Consider the following 21050-nt stretch of genomic DNA (forward strand, 5'->3'; position numbering starts at 1 on the left):
TTACAATATGCTTGTCTTGTTTATTTGTCACCTTGGAATTCTGAACTGTAAAATATATCTTGCTCTGTGCTGCTAATGCCTGTATACAATAAATGGACAAAATCGTTTTTCCCTTCATGGTTCCAATTATGAACACTTACAGACTGAGTCACTCACTATACAAGGTCCATATGAATATGTGCATATTGCAGTATCTATGATTTTTATTTGACTGCAGTCAGATCAATAAAAAGCATTCTGTTACCAATTTGGCCTACTGAACTTTCTATGATTCTCCGTCTTGCTGCATAAAGAACGTGCAAAGCATTGCACTGGTTACATGAGTAGAGGTCGACCTATTTGGGTTTTTCTCTGGCCGATGCCAATATTTAGAAACCGCGGCGGCCGATGCCCGATATATGATGCCGATTTTTTTTTTGGGCCGATATATTTATTTTTTCCCTGCCCTTCATCTCATGAAATCTAACAGTTAGACCCCTTTCACACTGGGGCGTTTTTCAGGCGCTTTTGGGCTAAAAATAGCGCCTGTAAAGTGCCTGCAAAAACGGCTCCCCTGCAGTCTGTGTAAACGCCCGAGTGCTTTCACACTGAGGCGGTGCGCTGGCAGGATGTTAAAAAAAAGTCCTGCAAGCAGCATCTTTGGAGCGGTATATACCGCTCTTCCACCACTCCTGCCCATTGAAATGAACGGGCACCGATGCCGAAGAGCCTGCAAAGTGCAGCCAAATAGCGCCACTAGAATGACGGTCCAGTGTGAAAGCAGCGGAGTTCCGCTGAAAAAGAAATTTAAAGTCAGCAGCTACAAATACTGCAGCTGTTGACTTTTAATATATGGACACTTACCTGTCCTGGGCGCATGCGATATCGGCACCCGAAGCCGATCTCTCCCTCAGGTGCTGCCGCCGCCATCTTCGGTAAGGGAATCAGGAGCAGCTTCATTTCCTGGTTCCCTACTGTGCAATGCGTGAGTCCCGCTGGTCCCTGCTGTCTTCTGGGACCTGTGTGTCTCCCAGAAGACAGCGGGGGGCGGAGTAGGCACCAGATTACACAGGTATCTGCTCCCTCCTGAAAGCTGCCAAATGTGACACCGGAGGGGGGGAGGATTCCGAAAAGTTCCATTATTACTCCACTAAGTAATAAGTGATACAGAAAATTTCTTACATTTAAACATTTATTTTAAACACAACAAGCCTCCAATCAGCGCACTTGTATGTATAATTTAGATTAAAAAAATAAAATAATTGATATCTTAAATACACAAAAACAGGTAATCAAAACTTTGACGGAAAAAATAATATGGGCTAACTTTACGTTTTTTTTTTTTTTTTTATTAGTTAAAGTGTATTTTTTCCCCAAAAATTGCGTTTGAAAGACAGCTGCGCAAATACCATGTGACATAAAATATTGCAACAATCGCTATTTTCTTTCCTAGGGTCTCTGCTAAAAAAAAATTATATATATAATGTTTGGGGGTTCTAAGTGATTTTCTAGCAGAAAATACAGGATTTTTACTTGTAAGCAACAAGTGTCAAAAAAGATTTAATCTTTAAATGGTTAAACTGAGAACTTCTACACACGGAGTTCAAAACTTCCCAGGCAACTTGCATTGACTTCTATTACAGAAGCCATTTGAAAATCGTGCTGAAGTTTAATCAGCTTTTTTTCCCAGCACAATCGGCCGATGCCGATTAATTAAAAAACGCCAAATATCGGCCGATATATCGGTCGACCTCTATGCAGGAGTATAAAAAGGGAAATCACTATCACCAATGAACTTGACAAAACAAAATGCAGAGTGCCATATACAGTACGTATAATTGTGTAAAAACCTAACCATGTAATCATTGTATAATAAATACTGAGGAGGTCGACATGTGAGATCTTGGTGTTCTTCATAAACTAGTGAGCAGTAAGGATGGATTCGCCCTTCATATGAACAAAATGGTAGGACATGCAGACATTTAAGGCCGTTGTTAGTCCATTATTATGTTGTCCAAACAGATGCTTCTGTCCATTAGTTTATATGTGTAGTTTACAGAATGTTTCATTGTGCTTTTAACAGATTTCCTTCAAAAGAAAATATTCCACACCACAAACCCAGTGGCGGTGCGTCCATAAGGGACACCGGGGGCGCCGACACTCTCTCCTTCCTCTGTTCTCCATCCTGAAACACAGCCGGGGGGAAGGGAGAGGATGGAAGCCAGCAGCACTTTGAGGTCGGGGCCAACAAGTGATTAAGGTGTGCCCAGGCACACCCCCTACAACTCTCCTTGGGGCACCCAAAGGCGTCCCAGGTCTTTTATAATTCTATAGTGTATACTACAGAAAAAAGAAATTGGCTTTGTGCCGCTAAAGTGTTCGGGTTGGCTTGAAGAAAAGGTGGCAACCCTAGGTAGGAAGTGTGGACCATAATAAGAGAAAACAAATCCAACATTTTTTAAAACACAGCACTGCCGACTCCACACCGCACCCTATGGACTCTTTTACAGGGGGCGGATCATTGATGATCCGCCCCGTGAACCTCCGCTTGCTCAGTGGGGATCGCTCTGCTGATTCCCGCTGAGCCGGCGGATGACAGGGCGGTCCCCGCACACTGTGCAGTGACCGCCCTGCCTTTTCTCCGCTCTCCTCTATGGGGGGATCGGATGAACACGGACCGTCTTTCCGCGTTCACCTGATCCGATCCACAGACGGATGGGAAAATTAGGGTTTTCCTCTGTCTGCAGAATCGGAGGATTGCGGAACCGGGTGAGATCAGGTGTCAGCGGATGTTCATCTGCTGACACCTGAAATCTCATAGGGACCAATGTATGTCCCTTTTTCATCCGTACACGGATGGATGAAAAAGCGGACATACGGTCCGCCCATGTGAAAGAGCCCTATTCAATCAATCAATCAATGTCAACAAAGAGTGGAAAGCAAGATCTACTCTCCATTATACTGTAAATGGGCCCTAAATATGCACATTACAAAACACAAGCAATTTTCCATTTCATACACAAAACATTGTTTTAATCTTAATAAATTCTATACATCCGAATGAAAATCAATAAGACTCATCTCCAAAATATAAAATATTTAGCAATAAAAAAAAACACAAAAGTTATATATTACAAAATATAAAAGTCAAGTCATATTTAAGATGGTATTAAAAAAAAAAACACAAAAAAAAGTAATATTCTAAAGTAAGTTAACTACAAATACTCTCCAAAAAACTGCATCTGGCCTAGAGTTAAAAATCTAGCTCCTCGTACCTAGAGATTTTCTGACTGTGAAATGGTCCTGCCTTCAGACATGGTGACTGACCAAGAGGGGGGCTAAGTCTACAGCATAAGTGGCCAAGGTCTATACGTAGGGCAGAAAAGATTGTGAAGACATGGTAGAGACAGTTGGGAATAAGGTGATGCACTCAGTTCTCCAGAAGGCTTAGGCGCAAGATGAGAAATACCGGCCTCCACTTCTCAACCCAGGAAATGAGGTTCATTTTTTCTAGAGCAACTCAACTTCTTGTTGTGTTGATGAAAAGCTGAGCCCCTGGAAACGTAGAGTTTGTCCCATGTGTTCTTCCATGGCTAAGCTTAAAAATTTTGCTGCCTTCGTTTTTTGGAATCAATGGCTTCTAGTATAGGCTGCCGCTTCGATTGGTATCTTTGATGAATTTCTTCAATTTCCCGATTCATCATTGGATCCAGTTCGTTTAGTTTCGTCTGGAGTTCATCAACACTCCAGTCTTTTAACTAGAAAGATAAAAAATATAAGAATGAATAATTCTGCATTGGACACACAGTATAGAATGAAATACCGTATTTATCTGCGTATAACACGCACACTAACTTTAACCTCTTGACGACCGAGGACGTCCTCGGCTTTGTGTGGTGATATCTGAATGATGGGTGCAGCTACAGGCATCATTCAGATATCGCCGTCTTCAGCCGCTGATTCTCTGCACCATAAGAACCATCAAAGCAGCGGTTCCGCCGCTTGATCATTCTTAGAGGCAGCGGGAGGGGACGTCCCTCCCGCCACCATCCGGTGCTTCTCCGGGCTCTCCCGTGCCATAGGGGGCCCGGAGAGCGAATCGGGTGGCGCTGCTGGAAAGCATAGAGATGACTGGTGACCGGAAGTAAACAAAGCCACAATCGCGGCTGTCGCATGTGATCGGTGATTTTTTTTTTCACCGATTTCATGCTTGTAAGCCTGGAGGAGAGATGTGGGGTCTTATTGACCCCCACATCTCTCCATAAAGAGGACCTGTCACACTGATTCCTATTACAAGGGATGTTTACATTCCTTGTAATAGGAATAAAAGCGATCAAAAAAAAAAATGTAAAAAAAAGTGTAAAAATAAAAAAATGAAGTAAAATAAAAATAAAATAAACATTTTTTTTTTCAAAACGCCCCTGTCCCCGTTATCTCGCACAAAGAAGCAAACACGCATGCAGGTCCCGCCCACATATGTAAACGCCGTTCAAACCCCACATGTGAGGTATCTTTGCGTGCGTTAGAGCGTGTGCAACAATTCTAGCACTAGACCTCCTCTGAAACTCGAAAATAGTAACCTGTAAAAAATGTTAAATCGTCACCTATGGAGATTTTTATGTACCGAAGTTTGGCGCCATTCCATGAGTGTGCGCAATTTTAAAGCGTGACATGTTGGGTATCTATTTACTCAGCGTAACATCCTTGGGCAAATTGGGCAAACTTAACTGTTTTGTTATTTTTTAATTCATGAAACCGTTTTTTTCCCCCCCAAAAAAGGCATTTGAAAAATTATTGCGCAAATACCGTGCGAGAAAAAGACAATGACTGACATTGTATTCCCTAGGGTGTCTGCTAAAAAAATATATATAATGTTTGGGGGTTCTGATTAATTTTCTAGCAGTAAAAAAATGTGATTTTTACATGAAGGAGAGAAGTGCTAAAATTGGCCCACTGGTAAAGTGGTTAAGAGAGAAGTTTCAGGGGGAAAAAAAACCTTTCCATAGCCCCCTGCGTATAACACGCAGGCACAGTTTACCCTCTATTTTCAGGGTAAAACAGTGAGTGTTATACACCAATAAATACAGTATATATATTGTTAATAGTAAGTCAATGCCAGGCTTCTCCCACTCTGCTTCTTGAAACATAGTCCTTCCTGTGCAGGGATTATAGACAGTAAAACGGATGTGGGTAACCATTTAGTACAAGTGAGAACAATTGCAATAGATTTCCTCCAGTCCGTTGGACCGCCATTCATTTAGAAGAGATGATGCAAAAATGTATGGTTACTAAACTTTATGAATAATTTATAAAAATTACAATCTAAAAGCTATGATATTTTCAAACATGCTCTGAGCAAATTTGCAACTTTTTTTTTTTTTTTTCAATTAACAGTTTTTATTGGACACGAGGTAACCCCCGTGCCAGAAAAGATACGGTACAAGGATGCCATCAGAGCATCAACAGAAAAGGAAACAGTGCATAGCATATAACAGTACAGTACAAGGCAGGTATCAGGGGGAGCTCAATAACTCCGCTCGTAAGCAGCCAACCTAAAAACACAAGCTGCCAAAAGACAAAAGTAAGCACGTGTAGAACAAACCCCTGAGTAGCAGAGGCAAAGGAGGAAACAAAAAAGAGGGAACCAAGAAAAAAAAAAAAAAAAAAAAAAAAAAGGAAAAGGGAAAGAAAAAAAAAAAGAGGTGGAGAAAGAGCAGAGGAAGGAGACTGCAAGCGCAGATAGACAGGGAGAGAGAAAGAGGGGGGGGGGGGGGGTTAAGGGGTGGCTCGACTCGTGGTTCAAGGCGGATCCTCCCGACGATGCCATTCCGCCCAAACTGCATCATGAGTGTCCAAACTATCTCGTAACCTGGCAGTCATTTTTTCCATTAGTTCAATATCTTTGATCCTGGCGTAGAGGTCAGATTGAGAAGGGGGTGACAGGCGCTTCCAATGGAGGGCAACTAGGCATCTCGCAGCCGTCAATACATGCCTCAACAATTTCTTGGAGGACTTGGAGATCCGCAGGGCTGAGACTCCTAGTAAAAACAGTTTCGGGGACCAGGGAACCAGCACTCCAAGGAGGCGAGATAGCAACTGCTGGGTCTCCGTCCAAAACGGTACTATCTTGGGGCAGGTCCAGTAAATGTGGTACAAGGTTCCCCTGGCTCCCTGACAACGCCAACACCTGTCTGAACTGGATGGATAGATAGCGTGGAGGATAGCCGGCGTCATGTACCAGAAATACAATATTTTATAGGCATTCTCCTTATACAACGTACAAAGAGAGCTTTTAGCCGCCTGGGACCAGATCGTCTGCCACTCTGTCTCCGAGATCTCCTCCCCGAGCTCCCTCTCCCATCGCAGCATGTATGCATGCTTACCCTGGGTGGGGAAAGAGCGAGAGTTCAGCAACCGATACGTATCAGATATCAACCCGCGTCGAGCCGATCCCTCCAGTACCAGTTTTTCGAAAGGCGTTGGCGTTGAAAATTGGAGCCCAGGGGCAAATGATTGTGCATAGTGTCTTATCTGCAGATACCCATAGAACACCTGGCGGGGTAGGTCAAATTTCTTTTGCAAATCGGAAAACGATAGGAGTTTCCGTGTTATGGGGTCCACTAAATGGCCAAAATTAAAAAGATCACGCGACGCCCAAGGCGACGACATCTGATGGGTCAAACTATCAGGCATCCTGGGGTTGAACAGGAAGGAGGTCAAAAGAGACCGCTCCGAGCTCAGGCTATGCGTCCGGGACAGTCTGCGCCAAAGCGTCCTGAGGTGAAGCATGGGCCCCAAGAGTCGGCCCGGATCCACCTCCGCGCCTGCATTCCATAGTAGGCTATTCGGGTGTGCGGGAGCCATCCAAATTTTCTCGATTTGTGTCCATATATTATAAGAGCGCTGAGGGAACCAAGAGGTAACGGCGCGCAGCTGAGCTGCCTGATAATATTTAAGCAGGTCAGGGAACCCCAGTCCCCCGTCAGTGCGGGATGCTGTCAAGACCGTCCGTGGGACTCTGTGTCGCCCGTAATTCCAGACGAAGCGGACCAGATCCGCTTGGAGCTTACGTAGGTCCGCGTATGGGACTGGTATGGGCAACGTCTGGAATAAATAGAGGAGTTTGGGAAGGATGACCATCTTAACAGATGCCACCCTACCCAGAAGGGAAATGTGATGGGCCCTCCACTTCTGCAAAAGTTCTCTTATGGAGCGATAGAGGGGGGGGAAGTTGGCCTTATATAAAGAGTCAAAGGACGGGGTGATCTGCACCCCCAGATATTTCAACCCCGCTGTAGCCCAGTGGTAGGGAAAGCACTGCTTTAGATGTCGAACCTCCTCGTCGGGGATGTTAATGGGGAGAGCTACCGACTTGGCCGCATTTATCTTATAACCCGACAGGGACCTATACAGATCGAGTTCAGCGTGGAGGTTAGGCAGGGAGATTCTAAGTTGGGTCAGGGTCAGAATAACGTCGTCTGCGAAAAGCGCCAGCTTGAATTCCCTACCCCGCACCAAGACACCCCGGATATCCGGGTTCCTGCGAATCGATGCCGCCAGGGGCTCCACGCAAAGCGCGAACAGAAGTGGCGAAAGTGGGCATCCCTGGCGCGTTCCATTTGCTATCGGGAAAGAGGGAGAGTGGGCAAAGGGGGTCTTAACCTGAGATGTAGGATTCGTATAGAGGTGCTGTATGGCCTGCAGGAAGGGGCCGCGAAGTCCTATGTGTTTTAACGTGGCAAACAGGAAAGGCCAGCTGAGGCGATCAAATGCCTTTTCTGCATCCAAACTAAGGGCTAACGACTCCTGGCCCTCCCTGTTCACCACATCTATCAGGTCGATAACCCGTCTGGTGTTGTCCCCCGCTTGGCGGAGAGGGACAAAGCCCACCTGGTCCTTATGAACCAATGAAGGGAGCAGCACATTTAGACGCAGTGAGAGGAGCTTGGTGAAAATTTTTAAATCTGAGTTAAGTAACGCGATTGGCCTGTAGCTAGCGCACAGCGAGGGGTCCTTGTCGGGTTTGGGGATCAGAGTTAGAAACGACCGCTGCATGTCCGAGGGGATAGGGGTCGTTTGAAGGAAGGCATTAAACAGCTTGCACATGCGCGGGAGGAGGATGGGGAGAAACGTCTTATAATATTCATAGGGGAGACCGTCTGGGCCAGGGGATTTATGTGCGGGCAGGGACTTAATGGCAGCCGTGAGTTCCTCCTCTGTCACAGAGGCGTTAAGGGAGAGGAGGTCAGCAGGCTGGATCTTAGGGATTCCACTGTGTTCCAAGTAGTCACGCAGACGATCAGCCAGGTCAGGGGGTGAGGGGTCATGCGGTATGTCAGGGTCGCTATATAAGGCTGTGTAAAATTCCTCAAAAGCCCGAGCTATGTCCCGAGGGTGGGTCAGAAGGCGGCCCGTACCATCTTTAATCTGGTGAGGGGTGGTCATGTGGGAGCGTTCCGATAGCTTACGCGCCAGCAGAGAGTGAGCCTTATTTCCCTTGTCATAGTACCTTTGTTTTAGCCGGAGTAGGGCCTTCTCCACCTGGCCTAAGGCCAAGTCCCGAAGTGTTGTGCGTAGGCATACTATCTTTTTAAGAAGGGGTATGGATGGAGAAGTTTGCAGTTGGCTCTCTAGTGTCCTCAAGTCCCTCTCTGCCTGCACTTTGGCTGCTTTCGCATCCCTTTTCATGGCCGAGGAGAGCGCCATGCAACGACCCCGAAGGACTGCCTTATGGGCCTCCCAAAGAGTGGCCAGGGAGACGTCCGGGGTATCGTTTTCGACGAAATAGTTTTGCAATGTCTTCTGCATTTCCAACCTAGAGGGGCTATACTGGAGTAAAAAGTTGTTCAGCTGCCAGTGACAGGGCCTGTGGTTAGGGGCACCCAGGTCCAGAGTCAGGACCACTGGGGCGTGATCAGACCAGGAGATCGGTAATATTCGGGCCTCCCTAGTAACACGGAGGGTGGCGTTGTTAACAAAAAGGTAGTCTATACGGGAGTGCATGCGGTGCGGAGCAGAGTAGTATGTAAACTGTTTATCCCCCGGGTGAAGGGCGCGCCAGGAGTCAAACAGGGCATAACGTCTAGTAAGCTGGCGAAAAAGTTTAGAGTCTCTGTGGGCCCGGGTCTGTGGGTCCGACGGGTTCAGGACCAGGCGGTCAAGGGCCACCGACTGGCACAAGTTGAAGTCTCCTCCAAATAGCAAGTATTCGTTGGGTGACCGGAACAACCGCGCAAGTACTCTAGAGAGAAAGTGAATCTGGTGGGTGTTGGGTGCATATAGAGTGCATAGCGTAACTGGTTGCTGCTGCCAGAGGCCCCTCAGGATGATGTAGTGCCCTCTAGGGTCAATAAATGACTCTGAGCATTTAAAGGGGGAACCTTTCCTAAAAAGTATGGCCACTCCCGCTCGCTTTCTAGGATTGAACGCCTGGAAAATCTGGGGGTACTGTCTGGACGCAAACCCAAAGGAGTCCCCTTTGTCGAAGTGCGTTTCCTGGAGAAAGACAACGTCCGCCCCAGAATGCCTGATCTCCCGCAGTGTAAGATGTCTCTTCCGATTTGAATTTAGGCCGTGGACATTGAGGGACATAATCTTAGCCATGGTCATGGGTATGTGCAAGCAAGAAGGTACTTATCTGATCCCGCCGCGAGGATATGCCGGGGCCCGCCTGGGGGAGACGCCATTCCGCAGACACAGTCCGGACAGCCGCCAGGAGCACGAGCCGAGCCACGGGAGCAAGGGAGGGGAAGAAGAAAGAGAAAGAACAAAAGGAGGAGAAAAAAAGGAAAAAGACAACATTAAATGCAATGCAATCAAAATGACATTGAGTAAAACGAGGCCCGAGTGCACCGCGCCACTCAGGGCCCAAAGGGTTCCAATAAGTCCTCCCGACCAGGGCCCCCCAAAAGGGAGAGGGTCCAGGCCGGGGGGACATAGAGAACTACAGTAACCAGTAACAACAAAGTACAATAGGGTACCAAGGGAACTTCTAGTAGGTCGGACCTACAGGGGGGGTGGGTGACCAGAAGTCTCCAACTGCACGTGCCCAATGAACAAAGCAAGTGTCAAGTGGTGGGCCCAGGGGAGGAGGGGTTACAAATGGAGCTGATGGGTGGGTCAGGGGGGGTCAAGCAAAAGAGGAAGTCCGATAGAATCAGTCATCAGCCATGACCAGATTGAGGGGGACCGCGGGGGGAGCCCCGGTCCCGGGGTCGCTTGGTCGGGGGGACCTTTTGCCAAACCGTGGGAGGGGGCGGGGGTGTAGCCACCAGGTCCCACTCTTGAAGGCGGGGGACAGGAATGTCCATAGTTTCGCAAAAGGTGTCAAGGTCTTCAGGATAGCGGAGCACCGCTGATTGACCCTGTCGGCGGGCTGTGAGGCTGAAGGGGAAACCCCAGCGGTAGACTATGTCGCGTTCCTGCAACAGGAGCAGAAGGGGTTGCAAGAGTCTGCGCTTCTGCAGGGTTATCCAGGACAGGTCCGGGTAAAGCTGCAGTGGGACGTTGCCCAAGACCACCTTTCTGGCGGTGCGAGCTTTACGCATGATGTCTTCTTTCAGGGGAAAGGAGTTAACTTTGCAGATGATGTCACGAGGTCTGGAGGCAGGTCCCTTGGGGCGTAGGGCGCGATGCGCCCGGTCCATCTCTATTGGTTTGTCCGGGGGGTCTCCCAAAAGGTCATTGAAGAGGGTTTGCAAGGTATGGTGGAGGTCTTCAGGGCCCTCCGATTCAGGCAGGCCTCTAAACACGGATGTTGTTCCTGCGCCCCCTGTTGTCCAGATCTTCCAGCTGGCGCTGCATATCTCTGAGCATTAAACGATGATCAGCACTCTGCATTTGCGTGCGATGAACTGCGATTTTGGTTTCCTGGATTTCCTCCTCCGCCATTTCCACCCTATCAGATAGATGTTTAAAGTTGGCATGTAGAACTTGAATTTCGGCTCGGCAGGCCGACTTGACCTCCTCAATGAGCAGCTTAAAATCATCTTTAGTCGGTATGGCCTGGAGATACGTCTGCCATGGAGGGACAGCTTGGGGAAGGGGGTCAGCCCCCTGGACGGGCTGGGGAGATAACAGAAGTAAGGGGGGGTCCCGACGTGACATCGGATGAGCCCCAGGCTTGGGTTGCACCCAGGAAGGCGACCGGGGTCCCCGCGCGTTCGACCATTCTGGAGTGCACGGAGTGGGCGCCCGGCCATCCATGGAGGTCACAGCGGGGGATCCAACTGCTTGGGCATAGGAGGCTGCTGTGTCTATCCCCCGCGAAGCAGACCTGGGCCCCGTACTGCGGGAGAGTCTCTGTGGCTGGGGGGGAGCAGATGGCAAATGAGGGGCATGCTGGGGCTGATGGAGAGAGGGGTGCTCTATCCGTGGACTTCCCAGGGTCCAGGCTGGATTGTGCACTGACAGGGGGGGGAATTCCTCTGACATGGTGGGGGAGGCAGAGGAGACGGGGCTCCCGAGAGTCAATTCTGAGGGAGTCATTTCTGTGGGAGTCATTTCTGTGTCCGGGGCGGTTCTGAGCAGTCTTGGTACTGCCTCTGAGCACTGTGTCAGTGGGGTTCCAGCGAGGCCCAGCGGGGCTTGTCCGGAGCTATGCTGCAGGAGTGCTGTCTGAAGAGACTGGGGAGGGGGAGACGCCGGGCGCAGTGCAGGCTGAGGCCTATGCAGGCAGGGGTGTTGCAGGCCCCCCAGAATCCAGGCCTGGCTGGGTTCCGTCAGGGGGGGAAAGTCCTCTGATGTGGCAGGGGGGACAAGGCTCCCGAAGGTCATGCCCGGGTCCGAGGCCGTCCGGAGCAGCCTCGGGACAGCCTCCGAGCACTGCGTCGGCGGGGTCCCATTGAGGCCTAGTGGGGCCTGCCCAGAGCTGTGCGGCGGCGGCGCCGCCTGGAGTGGCTGGAGCGGGGACAGACTCACGGTTCCCGGGTCCTGGCGGTGGTGGGCTGAAGGTCCCCAGGCGGATGGCGGCTGATCCCCCGAGCCGGCAGGCGAATAGACGCTGTGGGAAGGCGGCGGCCGCATGGAGGAGTCCGGCGCCATCTTGGGCCCCCCACCTCGTGCCAGAGGCGGCGGCGAAAAGTACCCCCGGAGGGTCGCAGAGGATCCGGGAGGCGGCTGAGAGGACCCCCGGATCTTAGAGGAGCGGGTGCGCCGTGATCCACCCATTTTCATGCGGTAGGTGTCCCCTAAACAGGCCAAAGTGCTGCGGGCTGTGAGAGAGCTAAGGGCTCACACGTCCATGCAGGGCTACGTCCGGCCACGCCCCCTTCAAATTTGCAACTTTTAATGACTGACAACACAGGTACAGTGGTCTCTGTGGTCAAAACATTTTTTGAAGCTGGTTGGTGACTCAACCAATAGCATTTAACTGAATCTGATGTATTTTGGGAGACTTGTAAACCTTCGTGTTTTTTCACCTTAATGCATCTTATGTATTAGCCACTTAAGGACCGCCTCCTGTAAATATACGGCAGCAGAATGGCACGGCTGGGCAGATGTACGTACCGGTACGTCCTGTACATCTACCCAGCCGTGGGTCGTGGGTGCACGCCGGCGACCCGGTCCGAAGTTCCGGGACCAGGACCGCGGGACCCGACCGCTGCTGGGGTCCCGCGATCGGTCCCCGAAACTGAAGAACGGGGAGAGCCGCGTGTAAACTCGGCTTCCCCGTGCTTCACTGTGGCGGCTGCATCGATCGTGTCATCCCCTTTATAGGGAGACACATTAGATGACGTCACTCCTACAGCCACACCCCCCTACAGTTGTAAACACACACTAGGTGAAACATAACTCCTTCAGCACCCCCTGTGGTTAACTCCCAAACTGCAACTGTCATTTCCACAATAAACAATGCATTTTTTGCTGTGAAAATGACAATGGTCCCAAAAATGTGTCAAAATTGTCCGAAGTGTCCGCCATAATGTCGCAGTCACGAAAAAAATCGCTGATGCAATAAAACTATCCCCCATTTTGTAAACGCTATAAATTTTGCGCAAACCAACCGATAAACGCTTATTGCGATTTTTTTTTACCAAAAATATGTAGAAGAATACGTATTGGCCTAAACTGAGGAAAAACACATTTTTTTTAATATATTTTTGGGGGATATTTATTATAGCAAAAAGTAAAAAATATTGAATTTTTTTCAAAATTGTCGCTCTATTTTTGTTTATAGCGCAAAAAATAAAAACCGGAGAGGTGATCAAATACCACCAATTTTGTTTGGGAGCTACGCCGCAAGACAATGCAATTGTCAGTTAAAGCGACGCAGTGCCGAATCGCAAAAAGGGGCCTGGTCCTTTACCTGCATTTTGGTCCGGGGCTTAAGTGGTTAAGGTGAAAAAACACCTTGCAGTCACCCCCCCCCCCGGTTTTACTTACCTGAGCCCCGAATTTCAGTGGGAGCGATCCCGCGTCATTCTCCCCATGCCTAATCGGCTCTTCATTAGATAGATTGATAGCAGCGCAGCCATTGGCTACCGCTGCTGTCAATCAAATCCAATGACATGGCCGCTGGTGGGTGGGGCCGAGTCATACAAACAATGGCTATGGACGCTGCATGTATGAGACGGGAGCACGCCCGCAAGGCTAACCCCCTCGGGAGAGCGCTTCCCAGAGGGGGTTATCTAATGCGAGGAGGAGATGCAAGAGCTGCCGTGGGATCCCAGAAGAGGACGATTGGGGCCACTCTGTGCAAAACTAACTGCACAGTAGAGGTAAGTATGGCATGTTTGTCATTTGAAAAAAATAATAAAATAAATGTAAGCTTTAGTACCACTTTAAGCCACACTATGAGCAGATCAGACATCCGATTTTCCACAAAAGTGCATACTGTATCATGATGTAGTCAGAATGGTATTGACGTAAGGAAATTCTCCGACAAAGGCAACTGTAGCTACGTTCTAGTGTAGTAGAAGAGGAAGTGTAGGGTGGTTCTTTGCTTCTGATCATGCATGTTTTTTTTCCATTTGATTTCCGTATGATTACTGTACACATTAAATAAAAATCAGATGTATGTGTTCACGTATAATACAATTTTTGTAGCTTGCACCCTCAAAAGCACTATATTAACCATCAGATAATCTTATTGTGTATACCTTTTACTTTTAATTTTGCAAACAACAACCCGACAAGAGAGAGGTGTGTATGTGTTGGGGGGGGGGGGGGGCTAATGGGGATAGCTCTAGGACAGGGGTCTCCAGACTTTATAAACAAAGAGCCAGTTTACGGTCCTTCAGACTTTAGGGTGGGCCAGACTAGGGCCATTGGGAGTAGAAAATGTCCAGTGGGAGTAAATAATGCCATATCTTTGGTGTCAGTGGGAGGACTAGTGCCCCATCATTGGTGTCAATGAAAGAATTGATGGTGTCAGTTGGAGGAGTAGTGCCCCATTGTTGGCAGCAACAAGAATTATGCCCCATTGGAGTTGGATGGAATAGTGTCCCAAGGGCTGCATTAAGGTACGCAAAGGGCCACATTCGGCACCAGGGCCGCAGTTTGGAGACCCCTGCTCTAGGAGATTAGACACTAGTCAAAGCCCCATCTAGTGCCTATACATCTAAGGCCCCGTACACGCGACCGAGTTTCTCGGCAGAATTCAGCCAGAAACTCGGTCGGAGCTGGATTGTGTACACTTTTCAGCGAGGAACCCGTCGAGGAACTAGTCGGGCCGAAAAGAGAACATAACTATAAACAAGTGATAAGCGCTTCAAATCGGTGATCGTGACCATAACAGAGGATGATTCCAATAATATGTGTACACATATAATCAATAACTGCACTGTGATAAGTGAAAAATTATCAACTGGGACACAAACAAACCCAGAATTAACACAAGGATGTGGACATGAAATGATAAAATGAATGAATAAATAAATCTCTGTGTGCTCAAAAGTGTCCAGAGATGGTAAAGTGCAAGTGCTGAAGCTTCAAAAAATATATTAAAATAAATAAAAATAAATAAATAAATGAATAAAGAAGATCCAAAATGATAGACAGTCTCTATGCCAGGTGAGTCTGAAAAGGTGAACTTCTGAAACTCTATTTTCCTCCCTTAGACAATTAGTGGACTATCCTGATAGGTAATGTAGTACCCTTACCTGCAGGGTGCTATATATAAGCATATAGTAAGGACTCCACAATGAATAATCTTGCGTGCCCGACTGTGGATCACTCCTACTGCTCCGGCTGTTAAATAGCTCCAGGCTCCATGGTCCTCAGTACGGGTGGAATGGGGACAGAGAGGGAAGAAAAAATGCCTCCGATAGTGTAGTATATTAAAGCTTGCGCGCATTTATTTGTAGCAAAAAAATATTGAAATCAAGTAAAGCAAACAGAGCAAGGATGGGCGCATGCAATGTTGTGTGTTTAAAATTCCCGGGGACGCGGCGTTCTATGTACCGCCTGACGTCCAGTGGCCTCCGGCTTGTGCGGATGTAAATCTCGGTCTGACTCCCTACGGCGTTACGTCACGCACCTCGTGACTTCATCAGGGGAACCCTATTGGCTGTCAGGCCGTCAATTAAATAGTGACAAACCGGAAGTAAACAAGCTTCCATTTTCTTGTAGTCCATATCAATGGATATAGTGATACATGAAGCGAGTCTAGTAAGGCATCGCTGAACGTTGCTGAGTTCTGTATATGTGGTCAAAGCTACAAAGTGACAGAGCTGTTGTTAATAGGCAACACGGACAGTGCAAATATAGTTATGAGAGTGCTTCTCATTATATATAACAATGGAATAAAGTGTACTGGCCATATGTATATTTAAAAATTAAATAAATAAATCAAGCTCTGATGTGCACATTGTATATAATGTTAAAATCAATAAATAGGGATTGCATAAGAGTTAAAATATGAATAGGATAAAATGAGGTGAAGGCATTTACTGATAGTTAGATGCAGGACATATATTGGCAATACAAATGTCCAACATTAGTGTAAATGCACATATCAGTGTAAATGTCATCTGGTTAATAAATGATGATTAGACCACATATTTAATCATAGTACCAATATAATATTGAAACCATTCAGGTTGACTGAACTATATGTAACAATAGAGCCAACTTGAGAGGAAATGAGAATTAGAATATATATATAAAATTAAGTTAAAATACACGTAAAAATGAGGATAGCAGTGGAATGTGTTTTTCTACAAATATATATATAGTTATGTGTCCATAGGGGTATGTATATGTCAAAATATTGTTATTGGAGTATTGTGGGGCCTGGTGTACTGGACAATGGGGATACTCATAGAGGGGCATCTCACACAGTTAGAGGTCCATAAGGTTGCGGTTATAACCCAAAATGTCTCGGGGGTAAAGTGTAGCAGTGCCATAGGTGGATTCACCTACACCCCCACAAACCCGAGGCCACCACATCAAATATAACATACTCTATCAATGAACACAATAAATGAAGAACATATATAGAACATCAATCCTCTATATAATACCATTCATGTTCTACTGGTTAAAATGAAATAAAATATAATTAAAAGTTGTTTAAAAAACAATTGAGATCGAAATCCACATTCATACCCCCCGGGGTAAGTGTGTTGAGGGTATGTATCCAGCGGGATTCTTTTTGACTAATAACCCGTATTTTGTGGCTACCTCTCCAGGATGCCTTATATTTTTCTATACCCCAAAATTGTAGTGTACTGGGATCCTGGTTATGTTCTTTTGCAAAATGTCGTGATACACTGTGTTTGGGATAGCCCTTGGTGATATTTCGTACATGTTCCTCTATTCTTAATTTAAGTTTCCTTTTTGTCCTGCCCACATATTGTAGATTGCAACTACATTGGAGCACATATATCACACCCTCCGTGTGGCATCCAATAAAATCTCTTATTTGGTGTGTGTGCCCTGTGTTGGTGCCAATGAAGTCTTGCCGTTTGCCTTGAAATAATTTGGCGTGTCTACAGGCAAAACAGTTCCTACATGGATAAAATCCCTTTCCATTAAAGAAAGAGAACATTAGTTTCGGGGGCGAGGCAATCACAGATTTGACCAACATATCTTTAAGGGTTGGAGCCCGTTTATATATGATTTTAGGCTTAGTAGGGAGTATTGTGTTAAGATCCTTATCGTTCAATAACACATGCCAGTGTCGTTGGATGAGTTTGTTTATGTCTCTATATTGGACATTATAGTCCAATATGAGACACGGTGCCAAGTCTGCTTGAGATTTTCTATTGGTTGTCTTGTTTTCAAGCATAGGTCTTCTGTCCAGTTCCTGTACATTCCGTATTTGTTCATTTAACCAGGATTTATCATAACCCTTTTCTTCAAACCGTTTTCCGATGAATTGGGCCTGTTCCCTAAAGTCATCTTCCCTCGTGCAGTTTCTTTTTAGCCTGACAAGTTGTCCTTTCGGGATATTATAGAGCCATGGTTTGTGATGGCAACTTTCAACTGACAGGTAACTGTTTGTATCGACGGCTTTGAAATAGGTTTTGGTTATGATTTTATTTCCTTCTAATGTTATGCTCAAATCCAAAAAGTCAACCGTTTTTTCATCTATTTTCCAAACCAGCTTGATGTTTTTCTTGTTCTTATTTAGATTTTCCATATATTTCTCCAAACTATCTTTACTGCCATTCCATAGAATGATATCATCTATGTACCTCTTATACAATAGAAGTTCAGTCGGTGTATGGTCATAGATGGCAGATTCTTCCCATTGAGCCATAAAGGCGTTGGCTATGCTTGGGGCAAATTTGGCGCCCATAGCTATGCCTATGGCTTGTTTAAAGTAGGTCTGGTTGTGCCAAAAATAATTATATTTAAGGCAAAACTCAAGGCATTTGATTAAATATTTACGTTGTTTGCATGCCATTTTACTATGTTCACGTAATAGCCACTTGGCTGCGTGGCATGCATCGTGGTGGCCTACTATAGTATATAGTGACGAAACGTCCGCTGTGGCAAGGATCGTACTTCCTTCTGCCACAGGGACTGTGTCGAGAAGTTGGAGAATATGTTTGGTGTCTTTTAAATATGCTCTCGTATTTTGTACGGCCGGTTGGATGAAAAAGTCGATATATTGTCCCATTCTGGAAGTGAGTGACTCGATGCCGTTAACTATCGGTCTTCCAGGGGGGTTATCTTTGGACTTATGGATTTTGGGCACAGTATATATTACTGGAATTCTACAGCATTCCGGCACCAGATATTTGGCCTCTTTTTTGTTCAGTATATCTCTCTTCACTCCTAGGTTTACCACCAATTTAAGTTCTTTCTTATACGTGTTGGTGGGATTTCCTGGTAGTTTGACATATGTCTCTTCATCCGACAATTGGCGATCTAGTTCTCCCAAATATTGAGATTTAGTTTGTATAACTATTGCTCCCCCTTTGTCCGCTGGGCGGATAACTACGTCGTTTCTTTCGGTCAATGACTTAATTCCCTTTTTCATATGTATCGGGTCAAATTTTTTCTTCACTTCCAATGTGTCAAGGTCTGCTAGGACTAATTTCTTAAAGACCTCTATATGTTGATTATCTGACACTTGTGGATTAAAAGTGGAATTGTTGCGTAGCGTACTGTATGTTGGTTGGTTGTTTGGAGGTTGTTGTACAAGATGTGAAACCTTATCACCAATGAAATATTTCTTCATATTGAGTTTTCGGATATATTTCCGAATCCCAATATAGGTATCAAATTTGCTAAGATTTTTTACTGGTGCATGTTTTAATCCCCTATCTAGGACAGCTAGTTCTTCAGATGTCAGTTGGATGGAGGTTAAATTCACCACGTTCTCTCCTCGTCTTTTCTTTTTCTTTTGTTGTCCCTTTCCTGCTCTGTTTCCCCTCTTGTTTCTGGACTTGGTTTTGTTGTCGTTTCCTGTGTTCTTCTCCTGGGTGAGCAGTGCGGGTCTGGTATCAATCTTCGTGGGGAATGTTCCCTCCTTTCCCTGTCTAAAAAAGATGACCGAGGTGCTGTATATTGTTGGTCATAGCTTGAACGTGAGTCCTCATAATATTGTTCCTGTTGTCCTCTAAGGGGTTCAAATCTATTATGGGTTACTATTGGTGTTCTATAGTATCCTCCATATTGGTCCTGTGCCTGCGGAGGTCCTCTGTTGTAATTTCCATAGTAATCATAAATTTGTGGGGGTGGAGGTGGTCCTCTATGGTAGCCACCATATGGGTCATGTGGTGGAGGCGGGGGGCCTCTGTTGTCTCTTGGATTTCTTTCATTCTGTTGTCCATTGTTATGTTGTCCATTGTTATACGGTTTCTTGTTTGGTTTCTTAAATGGTTTCTTCCACTGTTTCTTAGGTGTATGATAAGTATATTGACCATTGTGATGATGGTCATATTGTGGTCTATTATTTTCCCTGTATCCAGTTTGATCCTCCCATCTAGGTGGGGGTCGCATCTGTGATGCTGTGGGATCTTGGATTCTCACTTCTTTGACTGGAGTCGATTGTGTAGAGCTTGGTTGGGCCAGTTCTAACTTATGTTGCCATTTGAACACACGGTCGGTTTTGTAGTCGGCCACGTCTCGTTGGAATTTTTTGATTTTACGTTGTTGCACTTCCTGATCTTTAGCTACCAAGTCTTTGTTCAGTAATGTGGACAACTTCTGGAAGTCACTAGACTCTTTAAAAGGCTCTAATTTCAATTTTATGTCTTCAATTTGTTGTTGTACTGTTCTTAATTTCTTTTGTTTTCTTTTTAGAAGAAATTTAACTCCTTCTACACTTCTGTTGTTAAAAAACTCAAACCATTCGTCTAGTGATACTTTGTCATCTAGTCCATCATTCGGTGGCATGTCCCATCTGACTCGTCTGGGTGCTATGTTATCTTTGATATATTGGTCAAAGGTGTGTATATCCCACCAGAGGGATACCTTTTTTTCCATAACATGTCCCAATTTCCTGATCAGACTGTCTACATCCGTGTTGTGCGTTATAGTGCGTGTATTAAAAACCTCTTCTAGATTAACATTTCTGTTCTCTATGAAAGTAAATACTTCCATCGTGGCTGCACAGAATGGAAGTGTGAATAACCGTGAATGAAAAAGTGAAAAAATTCAATGCGCTACTGTGAGTATACAGTGATGATAATGAAGCAGTGATCATACATATATATCTGATGCAGCTATATCTAAGAGTGTTCACATAACACAAAAATCAAATAACTATAAACAAGTGATAAGCGCTTCAAATCGGTGATCGTGACCATAACAGAGGATGATTCCAATAATATGTGTACACATATAATCAATAACTGCACTGTGATAAGTGAAAAATTATCAACTGGGACACAAACAAACCCAGAATTAACACAAGGATGTGGACATGAAATGATAAAATGAATGAATAAATAAATCTCTGTGTGCTCAAAAGTGTCCAGAGATGGTAAAGTGCAAGTGCTGAAGCTTCAAAAAATATATTAAAATAAATAAAAATAAATAAATAAATGAATAAAGAAGATCCAAAATGATAGACAGTCTCTATGCCAGGTGAGTCTGAAAAGGTGAACTTCTGAAACTCTATTTTCCTCCCTTAGACAATTAGTGGACTATCCTGATAGGTAATGTAGTACCCTTACCTGCAGGGTGCTATATATAAGCCTTTTAAAGAGTCTAGTGACTTCCAGAAGTTGTCCACATTACTGAACAAAGACTTGGTAGCTAAAGATCAGGAAGTGCAACAACGTAAAATCAAAAAATTCCAACGAGACGTGGCCGACTACAAAACCGACCGTGTGTTCAAATGGCAACATAAGTTAGAACTGGCCCAACCAAGCTCTACACAATCGACTCCAGTCAAAGAAGTGAGAATCCAAGATCCCACAGCATCACAGATGCGACCCCCACCTAGATGGGAGGATCAAACTGGATACAGGGAAAATAATAGACCACAATATGACCATCATCACAATGGTCAATATACTTATCATACACCTAAGAAACAGTGGAAGAAACCATTTAAGAAACCAAACAAGAAACCGTATAACAATGGACAACATAACAATGGACAACAGAATGAAAGAAATCCAAGAGACAACAGAGGCCCCCCGCCTCCACCACATGACCCATATGGTGGC

At 45.8% G+C, this 21050-nt stretch overlaps 1 protein-coding gene across 1 annotated transcript in view; it reads right to left on the reverse strand.

Annotated features, from left to right (window-relative positions):
* Positions 1–2990: 2990 nt before the first annotated feature.
* LOC120919202 (serine/threonine-protein kinase 4-like) overlaps positions 2991–21050 on the reverse strand; it is a 168245-nt gene continuing 150185 nt past the window's right edge. The window contains exon 11 of the mRNA XM_040331245.1: positions 2991–3737. Within this exon, the coding sequence (XP_040187179.1) occupies positions 3579–3737 (159 nt within the window). The 3' untranslated portion in view covers positions 2991–3578. The remainder of the gene's footprint in view (positions 3738–21050) is intronic.

This window comes from Rana temporaria, chromosome 12 (assembly GCF_905171775.1).
Source record: "Rana temporaria chromosome 12, aRanTem1.1, whole genome shotgun sequence".
In the NCBI taxonomy this organism is placed as follows: Eukaryota; Metazoa; Chordata; class Amphibia; order Anura; family Ranidae; genus Rana; species Rana temporaria.